The 15,647-nt window shown below is 38.5% G+C and overlaps 1 protein-coding gene across 1 annotated transcript; it reads right to left on the bottom strand.

The window, feature by feature from the left end:
* Nucleotides 1–15,243: 15,243 nt before the first annotated feature.
* On the bottom strand, nt 15,244–15,632 carry LOC100589950 (tubulin beta chain). Its single transcript, XM_030816464.1, is given in 2 exon segments — nt 15,244–15,266; nt 15,269–15,632. Coding segments are annotated over 2 exon segments (387 nt in total).
* Nucleotides 15,633–15,647: the final 15 nt, after the last annotated feature.

Raw genomic sequence — 15,647 nt, 5'->3', positions numbered from 1 at the left:
CATTCTCTATTCTTTCCTCTTGATTGATTCTCTAATCAGATCAATTGTCATGTAGTCTCAGAGACTTCCCTTAGCTCTGGCCTCTCATATGCTCCCTAGTATTCATCTAGACAATTACTATGGGCGTCACATGCAACTGTCACTTCCATTTGGTCCATTTTTTCATTGCCATAGAATGGTCTTTATAAAGAGAAAGCTGCTTTATTTACTCATCTGCTGAAGCATGCCTGAGGGCTTCCCACATGGCATGCTGTGTTCTTCACAATTTGGCTCCAGTCTTCTCCTCTCCCTTCTCAACATGTTCCCTATATTTCTTTTATACTTTCCACGAACGTTGTGGATTGCATTGTGCCCCTTCTCCAAAGAAAAAAGGAAGATATGTTCTAGTTCTAATCCCTGGTACCTGTGAACATGCCCTTGTTTGGCAATAGGGTCTTTGTAGATGTAATTAAGTTGAGGGTATTAGGTTGAGCCCTAATCCAATAGGACTGATGTCATTATAAAAAGAGGAATTTTTGGACATAGACACACATACAGAGGAGAAATATTGCTGATCACATCTAGCGTTCAGGTTTAAACCCCATCTATATGCTGACCATTCTCTAGTGTGTATCAATAGCCTTGGCCTTCTTCCTGAAAATAAGCTTTCTATATTTTGCCTTATTCTCCTTATTATTGTTATAATAACAATTTTGCTTGCAGAAGAGAATGACATGTGAAGACAGAGGCAAATAGGGAGAAGACAACCAAGTGAGGGAGGCAAAGATTGGAGTGATGCTTACGCGAGCCGGGAAACCCTTGGGGTGAACAGAAGCTGTAAGGGGCAAACAGAAACGGTAAGAGGCAAGGAAAGATCCTCTCCTAGGAATTTTGCAAGGGAGTGAGGCCCTGTCGACATCCTGACTTTAGACTTTTAGCCCCCAGAACTGTGACAATAAATTTCATTTGCTGTAAGCACCAGTTTGTGCTGCTTTGTTATGGCAGCTCCATGAAACTAATGCAGTGGATATGCCCACCCTCTTCACTGTATCATGACTTTAAACAAGCCGCTTTCTTTGCATGAAGTGGAAATTTCTCTAAAGATGTTTGAGGACCCAGCAAGTAATCCACACTTTTAGTAAAAACCTTCCAGGAGAGCCTCAGACCAAGTTTTGTTCTCGCTTCCGGATTCTCTAACAACAAATTATCCGATCTCTGTTCTACTGCTCATATTGAGTTGTTCAGTTACGATTTTGAACTCAATAGTTGCAGTGTCTTTGACTGGATGGAAAACTTCTCAAGGGCAGGGATTATGGCATACAGCTCTTCAGTGTATACTTGTTGAATTAAAAAAACAAACAAAAATAAAAATAAAACCTTCACTAGTCTCATGTATCTGGTGAGATCTAAGTTTGAAAATAAAATATTCTTTAAAAACCGTATAAAGTAAGATTTATATTCTCAGTTCATAGGTGAGGCTCAATAAATGTTGGTCCATGTACTACTTTTGCTCCCATGAGATTAACAAGCCTTAGAAGCCAGAGACTGGGTATCAAGTCTCGCCCAGATTTCATTAGTCCACATGACTTTTGGGAGCTGTGCAACATTTTGATGATGGTGTGGCTGATCAGCTGATGGACGTTATAAAAAGAATTAAACAATAAAAAATAAAATTAAAAAGGCTTGAGAAAAAATATGTGAAAAGATCCTTGTGAGTAAGTCCTGCATTTATCACCATTTCTTTGACATGGTGACTGAATTATATATAAGCATTATAATGATGTAATATCTCACAGTCCTGGATGGCTTGTGGAATTGAATGGCCTTGCTGGGTGCAGTTTATGGAAGAAAAAGAGGAACAAGAATGAACTCAAAGTCATTTGGCATGCTGTTCAGGATTTCTATCAGCTGCAATTTCCTTGTATTACTGAAATTGTTTAAATTCAATGTATTATAAGAACCATATATTCACTTGGATGCTGAAGAAATACCTGATGAGAAATAAATTCATTTTTAAAAACATAGGTATTTATTTTCTTGTTTTTTCCTTGACAAGATTCCAATCTTTCTCTTTCCCTGTCTCTCTTTTAATCAATGTTTCAACCTTTACAAATCACTCAATCCAATTGAGTACCATTTTCCAACTTGCAGATTGGTGATCAGGGAGCTATAAATTTATGTATAATATGCCATTAGTATGTTGACATGGGAAAATATGATCATCTATTCTGTTGCCCCCTGAAGATAGATGGAGTTAATGCTTTCTTTTCTTATATAAATGACTTTATGGTCCATGAAGCTGAAGTGGAAGAATGAAAGTGAACATAGCTTGTCCAACATCAGTCTTCTGAGTAGAAGCCCAGCATACGGTAGACATATAAGAAATGTTGGATGAATTATGATTTTCTTCTTTCACATATCTGCTGGTACATAAAGAAAGGTGTGCTAAAGCAAACTTTACTTTAGGTCATTATGAGCATCAAGACATAATAATAAGAGTAATGATAAACAATAATCATTACAATAATAAAACAATAATTGCAACAAAATAATAGGTAATAATTACCAAGCACTTAAAATTTGTGGGTCCTTTTTAAGTACAAAACTAATTTTGTAATTCCAAATGTGAGCTGAGAGTAGGGTCTTTTTTTCTAATTTACTGGACTCTTACATTGAACTCACAGGCCCTTTTCCTCCTCCAGATAAAACAAAAGCATGCCTTATTGTCATCTCCCACCACCTCATTGGTGAGAAACAGGAAGATCCTTTTTTCCAGGGGAGAATAAGGCTAATTCATTCCATTCTGAATGTGTTGATACTGATGAAGAAGGCAAATACTTTCCATCTTCTAGAGAGCTTGTGATTTCCCAATACATTTTGAGCAAGCTGTGGTCATTTGGTTATTATAGTTACAGAAATTCCAGCAGGTACAACAGAAAGAGAGCAGGCATGGTGCTAGTCGTATTAGACTAGATCAGGCTGCAGTAACCAATGACCCCAAAGCTTCAGTGTTTTGAAACAACAAAGCTTATTTTTTCACTCACGGCATATAAACATTATACATTTTGTTTTCAAGACAGGGTCTTGCTCTGTTACCCAGGCTGGAGTGCAATGGCGTGATCATAGCTCACTGCAGCTTCAATCTCTTGGCCTCAAGTGAGCCTTCCACCTCAGCCTCCTGAGTAGCTGGGACTAATGGCACACACCAACACACCTTACTAATTTTTGTATTTTTTGTAGAGATGAGGTTTCGCCATGCCACCCAGACTGATCTCAAACTCCTAGGCTCAAGCAATCTACCTGCCTTGGCCTCCCAATGTGCTGGGATTACAGGCATGAGCCAACATGCCGGCAACATTACACATTTGTGGAGGATTTCTGTTTCATATTGAACCACAGCTAATGAAGTTCTCACTACATAGAACATTGCCAAGAGCAGCACAAAGAAGAGATAATCACACACCAGATTTTCATGCTTCTGCTTGGAATGGATACATGCCACTTCTGCCGATAATTCATTTGAGAAAGCAAGACAAAGAGCTATACCTAATTTCAAGACAGAGAAGAGAGGTGATCCTCTTGGATGCTTGAAGGAGCATTTCTTCAGAATTGTTGGTGAGTAACATTGATGTCTGCCATCAGTGAGACATCATGCTATTAATGAAAGGAGGCAAGTGAGAGTTGTATAGTCATGGTCTCAGGTTAGTCTACCACTATTCTGTTGTGCCCACTCTAACAAGGCTTTCACTGACACAGCTCCAGCAAAACCATTCTTGTCAAGGTCAGCAGCAACTTCTGAACTGCTAAATGCAGTAGCCACTGCCAGTTTGTTCAGTCATTTCAGTTGACCTATGAGCATTATTTGAAAAGGTCTATTTCTCCCACCTCTTTATGTACGTTAATACTAGGTGAGCACAGCCTTCTGGGATTTTGGTTTTTTTTTTTCTACCACTGGCTGTTTGTTGTCAGTCTCTTTTGTGGGTTCTTCCTTATCTTCCCAACCTCTTAATCTCTACAGCAATATCAATAGATTTCTTCTCTTTTCTATCTAAACTCAGGTACTTGTTGATCACATCTAGTGTTCAGGTTTTAGATCCCATCTATATGCTGACCGTTCAACAGCCCTGGCCTTCTTCTTTAAATTAAGCTTCCTATAGTTACCTGTATATTTGATATTTCCAATATATATGGGACCTAAACCACAATTCTTGATTTTCCATTGCCTACATGTTCTTATTTCAGTCTTTCAACAAACTTTGTTGTCTTTATCTTCAAAATATACCCAGACTGCATTTTGTCACATACACTCGTAGCGACCTAATCCAGGCCACCATATTTGTACTGTTGCATTCGTATCCTAATTGGTCTGACTTTTTCTATCCTTGATTAACCCATTCCTTTCAGTCTCTCCTATCACATCAACCAGAGTTAATGTGCAGAATTTTATAGTGATTTTCCATCTCAGTCTCTGTAATTCCAAAGACAATGGTCCTAAAATCCCACAGTCTGGCCTTCAATTATCTCTCTGACTTTATTTCTTAATCTTTTCTCTATTCACTCAATTCCAATCACACCAGTTTCTGAGTGTTTATACTCAAGGCATGCTCCTGACTTGCAGCCTTTAAACATTTTGTTTCCTCTTCTTGGAAGGCTCATTTCTGCATATATGCACAGTTCTCTTCTCAAATTTTTGTTCAGATGTTTTCTTTTTAATGTGGCCTTGACTGAGTAATCTACTGAAAAGTTTAAACCCTCCTTTCTGCCCCAATAATCTACATGCTTCTTTCTGTTTTTCAACTTTTTTCTCTGTAATTTATTACCTTTGCAGTAATATATAATTTAATTATTAATGTGTTATTGCTAGTCTCTCCTACTAGCATTTAAGAGTGCTGTTTTGTTGACTTGTGGATCTCCAATACTTAGAAAAATCCTTAAAACCAAGTTGACTGTCAATAAACTTTTGGGAATTGAATGAATGATAAATGAATGAATAAATAAATAAAAAAATAAGGTCAATTTGATGTGGTTTGTGCTCTTTGCAAGAACAATCTGAATTAAAGGACTAGTCTGCCCATGTACAAATAATTCATCAATCTTCTTAAGTATCTTCACTAAAACCCAACTTCCCTGTCATTATTCAAGCATAGCATATGCAGTGAAATTCAAACTACTATGCATTAGTACAATCCTATCATATTGTATCTAATGTCTACAGGTTAAATATATTTGGGAAACAGTTTAGTGACCACAGGAAGATGCCTCCTCTAAAGGTAATATTTTATTTGAGGATTCAGATCACAGAAAAGGGAATCTCTTAATGACCATTATTAACCCAATCTAGGTTTTTGCCATGCCTAATTTTTCCTCAAAAAACCCCAAATGTAGAGTTCTAGAAAGCTTTTTGTTAAATATCTTCTTATGTTTCCCTTAAAAGTGCTCACTAATACTTGCTATCCAGTTAAAACCTGTTTTCTCTCTTTGACGGTAAACATTGAGATGAGATGAACAAAGTTACCAATTAAGAGGAAGGCAGAAAGATCTGTATATTCGGTCCTAAAAATAAAAACCACATGTATTAAAAAAACAAAAGAAAAGAAAGAACATGTAATGCTTACCATGTTCCTGTGAGAACACTATTTCTAGAAAATACCAGCTTACTTGCTGATAATGTGGCTATTAGAAAACAGAGAGAGACTTGAATTATAAAACTGCTGCCACTGACGGAATAAGTTGGAGTTTTTAGGGATTCCACAATTAACACTCAGCTCTTATTTTCCTGAGTATGGTTATCATCAGACAGACAACAAAATGTCAGTGTTATTAGTAATAAAGTTGTATTAAAATAGATAACCTCATCGGCAACCACAGCTGGGTTTTTTGATAGCTTATCCTTTAAAATATTTACCATCCCCTGAGAGATTCAAGGTCTTAATCCATCACTCAATCTCCTATAAGCTTAGGACACAAATGAACAAAAGGTCTATGCATTGACTCTCTGAAAGAGCTGCAAGAAGGTCCTGGGATGATCATGGTGAATTCCTTCCCTTAATCCTATCAATTGGAGAATTTACTTCTTCCTTGATAATGAGAGAGAAATGGCATCAAGATAAATCTTAAACATTTCCAACTTTTATTCCCTAAAAAAGAAAATTTTGTCTCATCTATGGGAATGTAAAAATAGGTGATCTTTTTTCTTTTCTAGCAAAGAGAATTAAACTTAGCTCTTATCAAAGTTCATTATTTGTTACCTACAGGAGAGATAATAAGACAGGAGAGAAAAATTCTCAGCTAACAAGTAGTTGTTCAAGTGCAACAGAACGCTGTGTGCCTGACGACTTAACACTTAAAAAAAATGTGTGTATAAATGGTGGGGATAACTGTAGCACTTGGGTTTTTAATAAAAAAGAAATGTTAGCAAAGAGATGAAACCACATAAGCAGAGGAGCTAAAGCTTGTATGATATCTAGAGGTTTTCAGATAGCTTGTAGTGGAGAATTAAGTATAATTACAAAATACTTTGTCAGTCAGTACCTGTCATTTGGTGCCCTAAAAAGTATGTTTCCTTGTTTATTATAAAGAATAAAAATTAAACCCATTTAAGTAGACACTCCCATCTTAATTTTGCAAAGATATACAAGAGGTGGATTTAGGTATTATCCCATTTAACATGCCAGGGGATTGAAGCTGAGATTCGACAATCTACTGAAGGACTCAGAGTTGTCTAACAGCAGATCTAAGACCCAAATCTCCACACTTCAATCTTCTAACCATTTTTTTTCCACCTGTCTTTATTGCTCAAAACTTTCCTATTAATATTTAAATATATAGGATGATAGGTGTGGCAAATGTACAAATGTCCTTTGCAAGCACAATAGTGGAAAAAGACATAGTATGTTTTAATTTCATACATAAAGAGCTGAAAGCAATCAGCGATATCATTCTGTTGAGTCATTAAGGCAATAAGTGCAGTTGCCCCTCAGTATCCATGAGAGGCTGGTTTTAGTATCCACTCCCCCCACACCACCTCCCACCCTTAAGTATGCCAGAATTTAGTGGAGGTTCAAATCTCTTACATAACATGGAGTAGTTTGCATATAACCTACACACATCCTTCAGTATACTTTGACGCATCTCTAGATTACTTATAATGCATAAGATAATGTACATGCTATGTAAATAGTTGTTATGCTGTTCTTTATTTAAATTACTTTTTGTGGTTGCATTGTTATTTTTTTCTTAATATTTTCAGTTTAGGGTTGATTGAATCTACAGATGTGCATGGATATGGAGGGTAGACTGTATAAGATAAATTCCTTGAGCATGGAAACTTAATTCACACTGCCTAACACAGCACTACTTGGATAGTAGGTCTCTAATAAGTACTTTTTAAAGGAATGACTGATAATTCTGCTTTGGATACAATTTTGGTTTGTGATGGTGTGAAACGTATGAAGTTTTGTAAGACGGTTGCTTTAATATCTTCATCTATTTCACCTCTTAGAAGAATCTCTCTCTTTATTCAACTCTAATTTTCCCCTATGATGGAGAGCTTGATTAAAACATGTGGACAAGTTTGAAAACCTAGTTTTATCACTTACGTTTTCTGCCACTGAAATCCACCATTTCTTTATTGCCTCCTATTCAAATGTTGTTCTCATTTTGGAATGAATAGGGAAAAAAAAAAAAAAAAACATCTGCTAGGTAAGTTTTGCTGTGAGTTAGTGCACGGGTACAGGCACTTGGCCTTAAAAAAAAAGAAAATCAGGTGGTCCTGTCCATGACTGACTCCTAAAGGATTGATGGAGAGATGCAGAGATGGTAAAAAGATTATTCATATTGGTGGCAGCATTAAGAATCCTGTGGTGGTGAGGACCCAGTGGCAAATAGTGATATCCAGAGTCCCGCTACTGGCTGCACCATGAGTTGTCAGTGTGTACAGACAAGTAGTGAATTTCCTGCTTCCCAGCCTCTCTTTGTTCCTGCTTATTTTCAGAGCCTGATTGATTAATCTATTGTTGATTTTGTAAGTTATCAATATCTTTCCAATAAATTGTGTTTCTCACCAAAGTATCTGTTCTCTTTCTGTTGCTTGCAACCAAAACCATGACTGATACCCAGAGTGGTCCCAGGAAGTGGGATATAGTCAATGGTTCCCAAGAAGAAAAAAGGTGAGAAATAGAAGGATGATAGCAACCAGCAAGAAAAATAACATGTGATCTCAACTTTTAGTTCTTACCATGGAATTGAATTTTTTTTTTTTACATCAGTTATGTTTTTCTTCTTCAAGGAGAAGATGTTTCAAAAGGCCTTTTGGAAACAGGTACCAGTGGTTTTATAGCTCTGGAGATACAATGAGAATTGCTGACAACTTGATAACAACTGTCCTTCCTTTGGTATGCACAGTTTCAGGGAATTGCTAAAGTGGGAAATGGTGCCACTGTCTGACTTCCTTGGCCTCCCAGGGGCATTTGTTCAGCGGATCATGGCAATAATGAGGAGAATGAAATTTCGTAAGAAAGAGAAACTTGGGGCCTATTTTCAATTACTGGTCCAGAACTTGGACTATATAATATACTTGATTTTTCGTGAAATCTATTTTTTTCACTGTCTTAAGGTAAATTGCAAGGCTAGAAGAAACTCTGAATATATGAAATCCAAATTCCTCCAGAGAATTTTGCAAACCATACAAGCTAATTATAAACTTTGATTTTGTATTTTTTGTAATATTATATGTTCTAATCAATGAGGAAGAGTAATGTTTCTGTTGTTCATTAACCATAGTAAAAGAATGATGATAATGATAATAGAAATGTTTTTGAGTGTTGCTGTGTCAAACATTGTGCTAGCATTTTACATCTTTGAGCACATTACTAAGATAAGTGCTTTTTGTCCCATTTCTTATATAAGGAATTCTCCCCTCCCTCACAAAAATGCCTCTCTTTCTTGGAGCAGTGTTTAAATCCTACACTTATTTTACAGAACAACCCAAATGTCACCCACTCACCTTCACTGATTTAACTGAGCAACATTTGTTGAGCACTTTTTATATATCAGGCACTGTGCAAGACACACAGTATACTTGTGGGTGAAGAAAAAGTTATTTATTTCTAACCATATAAAAACTATAATCTAATGAAAAAAACAAGCAATAAAGTAAACAAGCAAATAAATATGTGATTAAAATGACAATATGTAATATGAAGGGAATAAACTGGATCCAGTGGTCAGAGTAGGTGACTGAGGAATGAGTTTTTAATCCTTCATTATATCTGCTGAGGACCTTTCTGCAAATTAGAAAAAGTCATCTCTTGCTTAAGCTTCCTTATTTATAACTGCCATCAAGTCATAATAAATACACCAATCACAGATGACTAGCAATGTGAACAGCACCCCCTTGGATTTTCAGTATATAACCTACAAAACTATGCAGCAGCCTTGAGAAGATAACAAATAAAACAAATTGTCAAGGATGAGAATGTGTCAGATACTCAAAGATAGCAGAAGGAGAATCCTCTAGATGGAGGAATTAGTAGGTATTATGAAAGGAAAATAAACCTTGGGGCCCCCAAATCACTAAGCTAAAGGGAAAAGTCAAGCTGGTAACTGTGGCAAACCTGTCTTCCATTCTATTCAAAGTCACCCCTCTGCTCACTGAGATAAATGCATATCTGATTGCCTCCTTTAGAAAGGCTCATCAGAAACTCAAAGGCAGGCAATCATTTGTCCCTTACCTACCTATGACCTAGAAGTCCCCTCCCCACTTGGAGTCATCCTGCCTTTGCTTTCAGTTATCCTGCCTTTCCAAACCAAACCAATGTTCATCTTACCTATGTTGATTGATGTCTCATGTCTCCCTAAAATGTATAAAACCAAACTGTGCTTTGACCACCTTAGACACATGTTGTCAGGACCTCCTGAAGCAGTGTCATGGGTGCGCATCCTCAACCTTGGCAAAATAAACTTTCTAAATTAACTGAAGCCTTTCTCAGATTTTTGGAGTTCACAGTTTTAAGACTTTGATATAGGGAAGAGCCCATGGGCTTGAGAGACTGAAAACAGGTCAGTGTTACTAAGGCATTATACATTGAAAGAAATGATACAGAGGAAATAGGCAAGAACTAAATAAGGAACTGGGGCTTTATTTCAACTGTTATCAGCCTTCACTAAGAGATTTTTTTTTTTTTTTTGAAATGGAGTCTCGCTATGTTGCCCAGGCTGGAATGCAGCAGTGTGATCTCAGCTCACTGCAACCTCCACCTCCTGGGTTCAAGTGATTCTCCTGCCTCAGCCTCCTGAGTAGCTGGGATTACAGGTGCATGCCACCATGCCTGGCTAATTTTTTGTGTTTTCTGGTAGAGATGGGGTTTCACCATGTTGGCCAGGCTGGTCGCAAACTCCTGACCTCAGGTAATCCACCTGCCTCAGCCTCCTAAACTGCTGGGATTACAGGCGTGAGCCACAGCACCCACCTGGCCGACTAAGAGATTTTAAGCCAAGAAGTAACATGATCAGACTTGGGGTTTTTTTGTTTTGTTTTTGTTTTTTTTGAGACGGAGTTTTGCTCTGTGCCCAGGCTGGAGTGCAGTGGTGCGATCTGGGCCTACTGCAAGCTCTGCCTCCTGGGTTCATGCCATTCTCCTGCCTCAGCTTCCTGAGTACCTGGGACTCCAGGTGTCTGCCACCATGCCTGGCTAATTTTTTATATTTTTAATAGAGACGGGGTTTCACCATGTTAGCCAGGATGGTCTCGATCTCCTGACCTTGTGATCCGCCCTCCTCAGACTCCCAAAGTGCTGGGATTACAGGCGTGAGCCGCCACGCCTGGCCAGACTTGGGTTTTCACTTGATGAATAAATAGGAACAACATGGAAAGTGAAATACAAGCAAGGGCCATATTGCAGTAGTGTAGTCAGGAGGTAACAATGGTCTGCATTAAACAGTGGCTTAACATGATTGCTTCTTATTGTCTCTCTGCTATCCAGCTGGTTGCTTTCAGTTAGGAGGAACTATATTTTTACACACCAGATCTATATCAGTTTTGGCACATAGCAAGTGTGAAATAAATCTAAGAATAAGGAAGGAAGAAACTCATTTTACATTTCGCCTCCTCAGTGTCACAGGTTGAGTTCTCCTGAAGCAGGGACTGGGATTGGATTTGTTATTAGAAATAACACCTATGAAAAGAAGGAAGGAAAACAGGCTTGGGCAGAGGAAGAAGTTGAGCCACGATGCAGGTCCCCAGAATACACCAGTTCACCTCTAGCTGATATTACCTGAAAGAATAGAAATCGCAAAGGCACAGAGGCAAGAAGGCACAAATCCCCCTGTTTGGGAAAGATTCCTGCCTCTGGCCCTTATAAAAGGTACTCATATCTCTCAGTGCTTAGAGAAGGGCATGGGCTCCTGATAAGGATCTAAATCATACTGAAAGTATGAGAATATTGAACAGAGGTTGGAAAGGAAAAAAGTGCCCTTTCACCAGAGGTGTCATTGTATGAATGCCCTTCTCTGCTCCTCACTTTCCCCCAAGCAAATGAGAGACTTAGAACAGATGGACTTGAATCACCCTCCAAGTTCCGAAATTCTGTGATTCTAAGTAAGAAAACCCAGTTCAGGAAGTCCATTACAACTGTGGCTGTCCTTTTCCATTAGTCCAAATGCGTCTAGACTCATCAAAATGGGTTTTGACTCACGGGGACCAAATGTCTTCATTTAGATGAGACGGGGAAGGCAGTCTTGCAAATTACACCATTTCTCCCACCTCCATTAGGCTCCGAGCATTCTGCCAGTGCTGTTACAACCCAACAGCACGCAGCCAATTGGAGCAGAAAAGACAATAACCTTAATGGGAAGGAATTGGGAGCTGGGAGACGCCACAGATTGTATTAGGAAAAATGAAATAATATTTAATTTCCCTGGTCATAAATTATCTGTCTGCCAGCATTATGAGCATATCAGAGTTGACAGGGAAAATATTCACCAACATGGGAAAAAAGATCATTATTTTTTCATTATTAGTGGGTAATGGAGGTGGGGGGGGCATGTCAAATGTGCTTTTTTTTTTCTTTTCTTTTCTTCTGACAGATGGAACTGCAGTAGCATAGGAGCTCAGATTAGCTGGTAATCCTCACAATTTGTCTACAAGAGGAAACAAGAGTTATTGTGGCTACGCCTCATTCATATTGATAAGGTTCTTAGGTTGGTGTTTTGTTTTGTTTTGTTTTGAGATGTGTCTTGCTCTGTCACCCAGGCTGGAGAGCAGCGGCGTGATCTCGGCTCAATGCAACCTCGGTCTCCTGAGTTTAAGCGATTCTCGTGCCTCAACCGCCTGAGTAGCTGGGACTGCAGGCATGCACCACCATGCCCAGCCAATTGCTGTATTTTCAGTGTAGACTGGGTTTCAACATGTTGGCTAGGCTGGTCTTAAACTCCTGACCTCAGGTGATCCACCCGCCTCAGCCTCCCAAAGTGCTGGGATTACAGACATGAGCCACCATGCCCTGCCTGTAGGTAGGTTTAAAAGTGCTTTTCAGTTTGTTTCCTTAAATGCACCTCACTATGTGAGAAGGTATAATAATCTTTTTGGAGATAAGGACACTGAGGCTCAATAACTGGTAAAACCTTCTGGCAAGATGACTCCAAAAGCTTTGGCTGAATTAGTGACTCACAGACTTCAGGTTTTCCCTTACTACTTTCAAATTTTGCTATGACAGTAAACAACCTGTACCCTGTACTATTCTTTTTAACTTCAGTGTTTTTATTTAAATTGGCTTGCTTTTAACTTGAATAAATTAATTTTAAATAGTACCATCATAAAAAGAAAGTTTTAAGTCACTTGCCTAAAAGAGAATTAGATTGTCATTATTCACGGTAGTTAGGTTCTATAAAGTGTCTGCAAACATAGAAGGAGTGAATACTGAATTATTACACCCGAGAAAAAATATAGGGTTAGGTTCCTTCTAGCCTGTAGTCACATGTTGTCATCAATCAATCAATCAATACATACACGTGTTTTATGTATGTTTCTGTTTAAAGATGCCTCATTTAATATATGTTGTTGATTCTTTAACATTCAACTCACAGCCAACAGCACTATAACTCATGCCTGAACAAAGCTTATCTAACATATGTTTTTTCTCTGTAAGGCACATTGCACCATTCCAGTGCTTGGGAACACTAGACAGCTCTTCAGTACTGTGTTTAGAAACCATTTTCAACGGCAAAATCACTAACAATAAAACCCACCAAAATCCAAAAACGTAACACTAAATAGACCGTGAAAAGGATGCTTGTTTACAGTATGGGATCTGAAACAAGAAGACAGAATGTTACATTACTCAACATAAGCTGAGAGCAAGCATGTAGAATAACTCAAACTTTTTCACTACTTTGAACATGTCTGAATGACTGCAGAGACTTTGTATTTCAGGATTGCAAGTAGATTTTAGCAAGTAGCTGAATTCACAAATATGGAATCCATAGATAATGAAGATCAACTGTAGCTTTAAATTTGATAGAATCCTAGTTAGATATTTTTAGTGGCCCAAGGCTCTTGAGATGAGAACTGTTTCTTCTTTGTTAAAAAAAAAAAAAAATCCCAGCCCTTTGGGAGGCTCAGACAGGATTGCTTGAGCCGGGGAGTTGGAGACCAGCTTGGACAACAGAACGATTATCTACAAAAAAAAATAAAAATAAAAATAAAAATCAGCCAGGTGTGGTGGCGTGCACCCGCTGAGTAGCCCCAGCTACTCAGCATTTTGAAGACGGAGGATCGCCTGAGCATGGGAGGTTGAAACTGTGACAAGCCAGGATTGTGCCACTGCACTCCAGCCTGAGTGATGAAGTGAGAACCTGTCTCAAATTTTTTCTTTTAAAGGGGTGTTAAATTAGGTGTTGAAGGCCTATTTTAGCTCAAAATTGGAAGATTTTTTTTCCTTGACTTAATTCAAAGAGTTGGAAGAAAATTGAAATAAAAATAATTCTGCCATCATGTGATTCACTTTTCCTTAGCACTGGAATTGTGTACCATCTACAATTTTTGAGTGCCCTTTTCAATTTCAAGAATGTTTTCAATCATCACAAGTATTACATACAAACATTTCAGAACTACCAAGGTTACAAATCCACATTTTGGGGAGCAATGTGCTAGAAATATGAAAGTCACCTAGATTTCTGGGTGCTCAGGTTTCCTCACAGCATTGTGGTAGGAAAACATTGTCCTGGTGTCTTGTCTATGAGGATGAGGCTAACTCTTTGGCAGTGACAACTCATTGCACTTTTGAGCTTGCTTTGCGTGCTGTTGTGGTTTCCGGGAGAAAATCCTCACTTATGAAATGTGCAGAAGACTGAAGGAAATCATGGGGGTTTGAATGGTTGACCTGTCTTCCCTATGTGTCTAAGGATTCTTTTGATACTTAAAAAAAAGAGAAAAAGAAAAAGAAATAAAAAAGCCAGAGAGGAAAGTTGGCTCCCTTTTCAAATGCGCTTCAGAAATAAATTCATTCCCTCATTTCCTTTTGCAGAGTTCAGGAGCCAAATCTGAACTCAGCAGAAGAAAGTCATCTTTTGCTATCAATTTATTTCCTTGTTATTGGGGAGGGATCTCTTCTGGGCTTGAGTCTCATTTTTTGTTTTGTTTTGTTTTTTTCTTTTTATGTTAGAGTCCAGGCATAGGTTCTCCTTTCTTTGAGAAACATTTGTCCAAAACTGCTTTGTAGTAGCACCTCGTGAAACACACATAGAAAACACTTATTACATTTGTTTGTAGAGTATGAATGAATCAGAAAATGAGATTTGAAGTGCTAGTCATCATAAACAGAGCCAAACACACTTATTGACTTTCCGTGATGAGCATTGCTGGTGTGTGAAAAACAGAATTAACTAAGGTTTTTAAAACAGTGGATTCTTGATTGTGATTTCCTAAGGCTCTAAGCAAATCATTTAGCTATTTAACCGTGGACTTGGTCAGTCCACATTTATTTATTTTATTTATTTATTTTTATTTTTATTGTTTAATTTATGTTATTTTATTATGTTTCTTTGAGAGATTTTTTTAATTTTTTTTACTATGAAAAGGTTGTAATAGAGGTGAATACACAGCAAGTGCACACACAGTGAAGTGTGGCTATCACAGTAAACATTGTGAGTGATTAAAAAATACACGCCACTTCCACCCTTCACCCAGGAACAGAAGGGTCTAAGCCACCGTCTCCTCGGCCCACTCCTCAAACTCTCTCTCCTCCTCTGTGTGGTGTCTTGGTACTGTTAATACTCGGACACCAGGTCGTGTTGCTCTCGGCCTCAGTGAACTCCATGTCACGCATGCCCTTGCCTGAGTACCAGCGCAGGAAGGCCTTGAACCTGAACGTGGCTGTGAACTGCTCCAAGATACACCTGAACAGCCACTGGACGGCCGTGTTGTTACTGGTGAATGTAACAGACATTTTTAGCTCAAGGGGTGGGATGTCACAGGCAGCTCTTTTCACATTGTGGGGAATCCAGTGAGCAAAGTAGCTGCTGTACTTGTTTTGGATGTTACACATTTGCTGATCCACCTCCCTCAGGGACATGCAGCCACTAACAACGGCAGCTGCCATTAGGTAGCAGCCATGGCAGGGATCGCAGGCAGCCAACATGTTCTTGGCATCAAACATCTGCTTGGTGAGTTA

The sequence above is a fragment of the Nomascus leucogenys genome, chromosome 8 (assembly GCF_006542625.1).
Source record: "Nomascus leucogenys isolate Asia chromosome 8, Asia_NLE_v1, whole genome shotgun sequence".
NCBI lineage: Eukaryota > Metazoa > Chordata > Mammalia > Primates > Hylobatidae > Nomascus > Nomascus leucogenys.
This window is presented reverse-complemented; position numbering and strand designations above follow the sequence as displayed.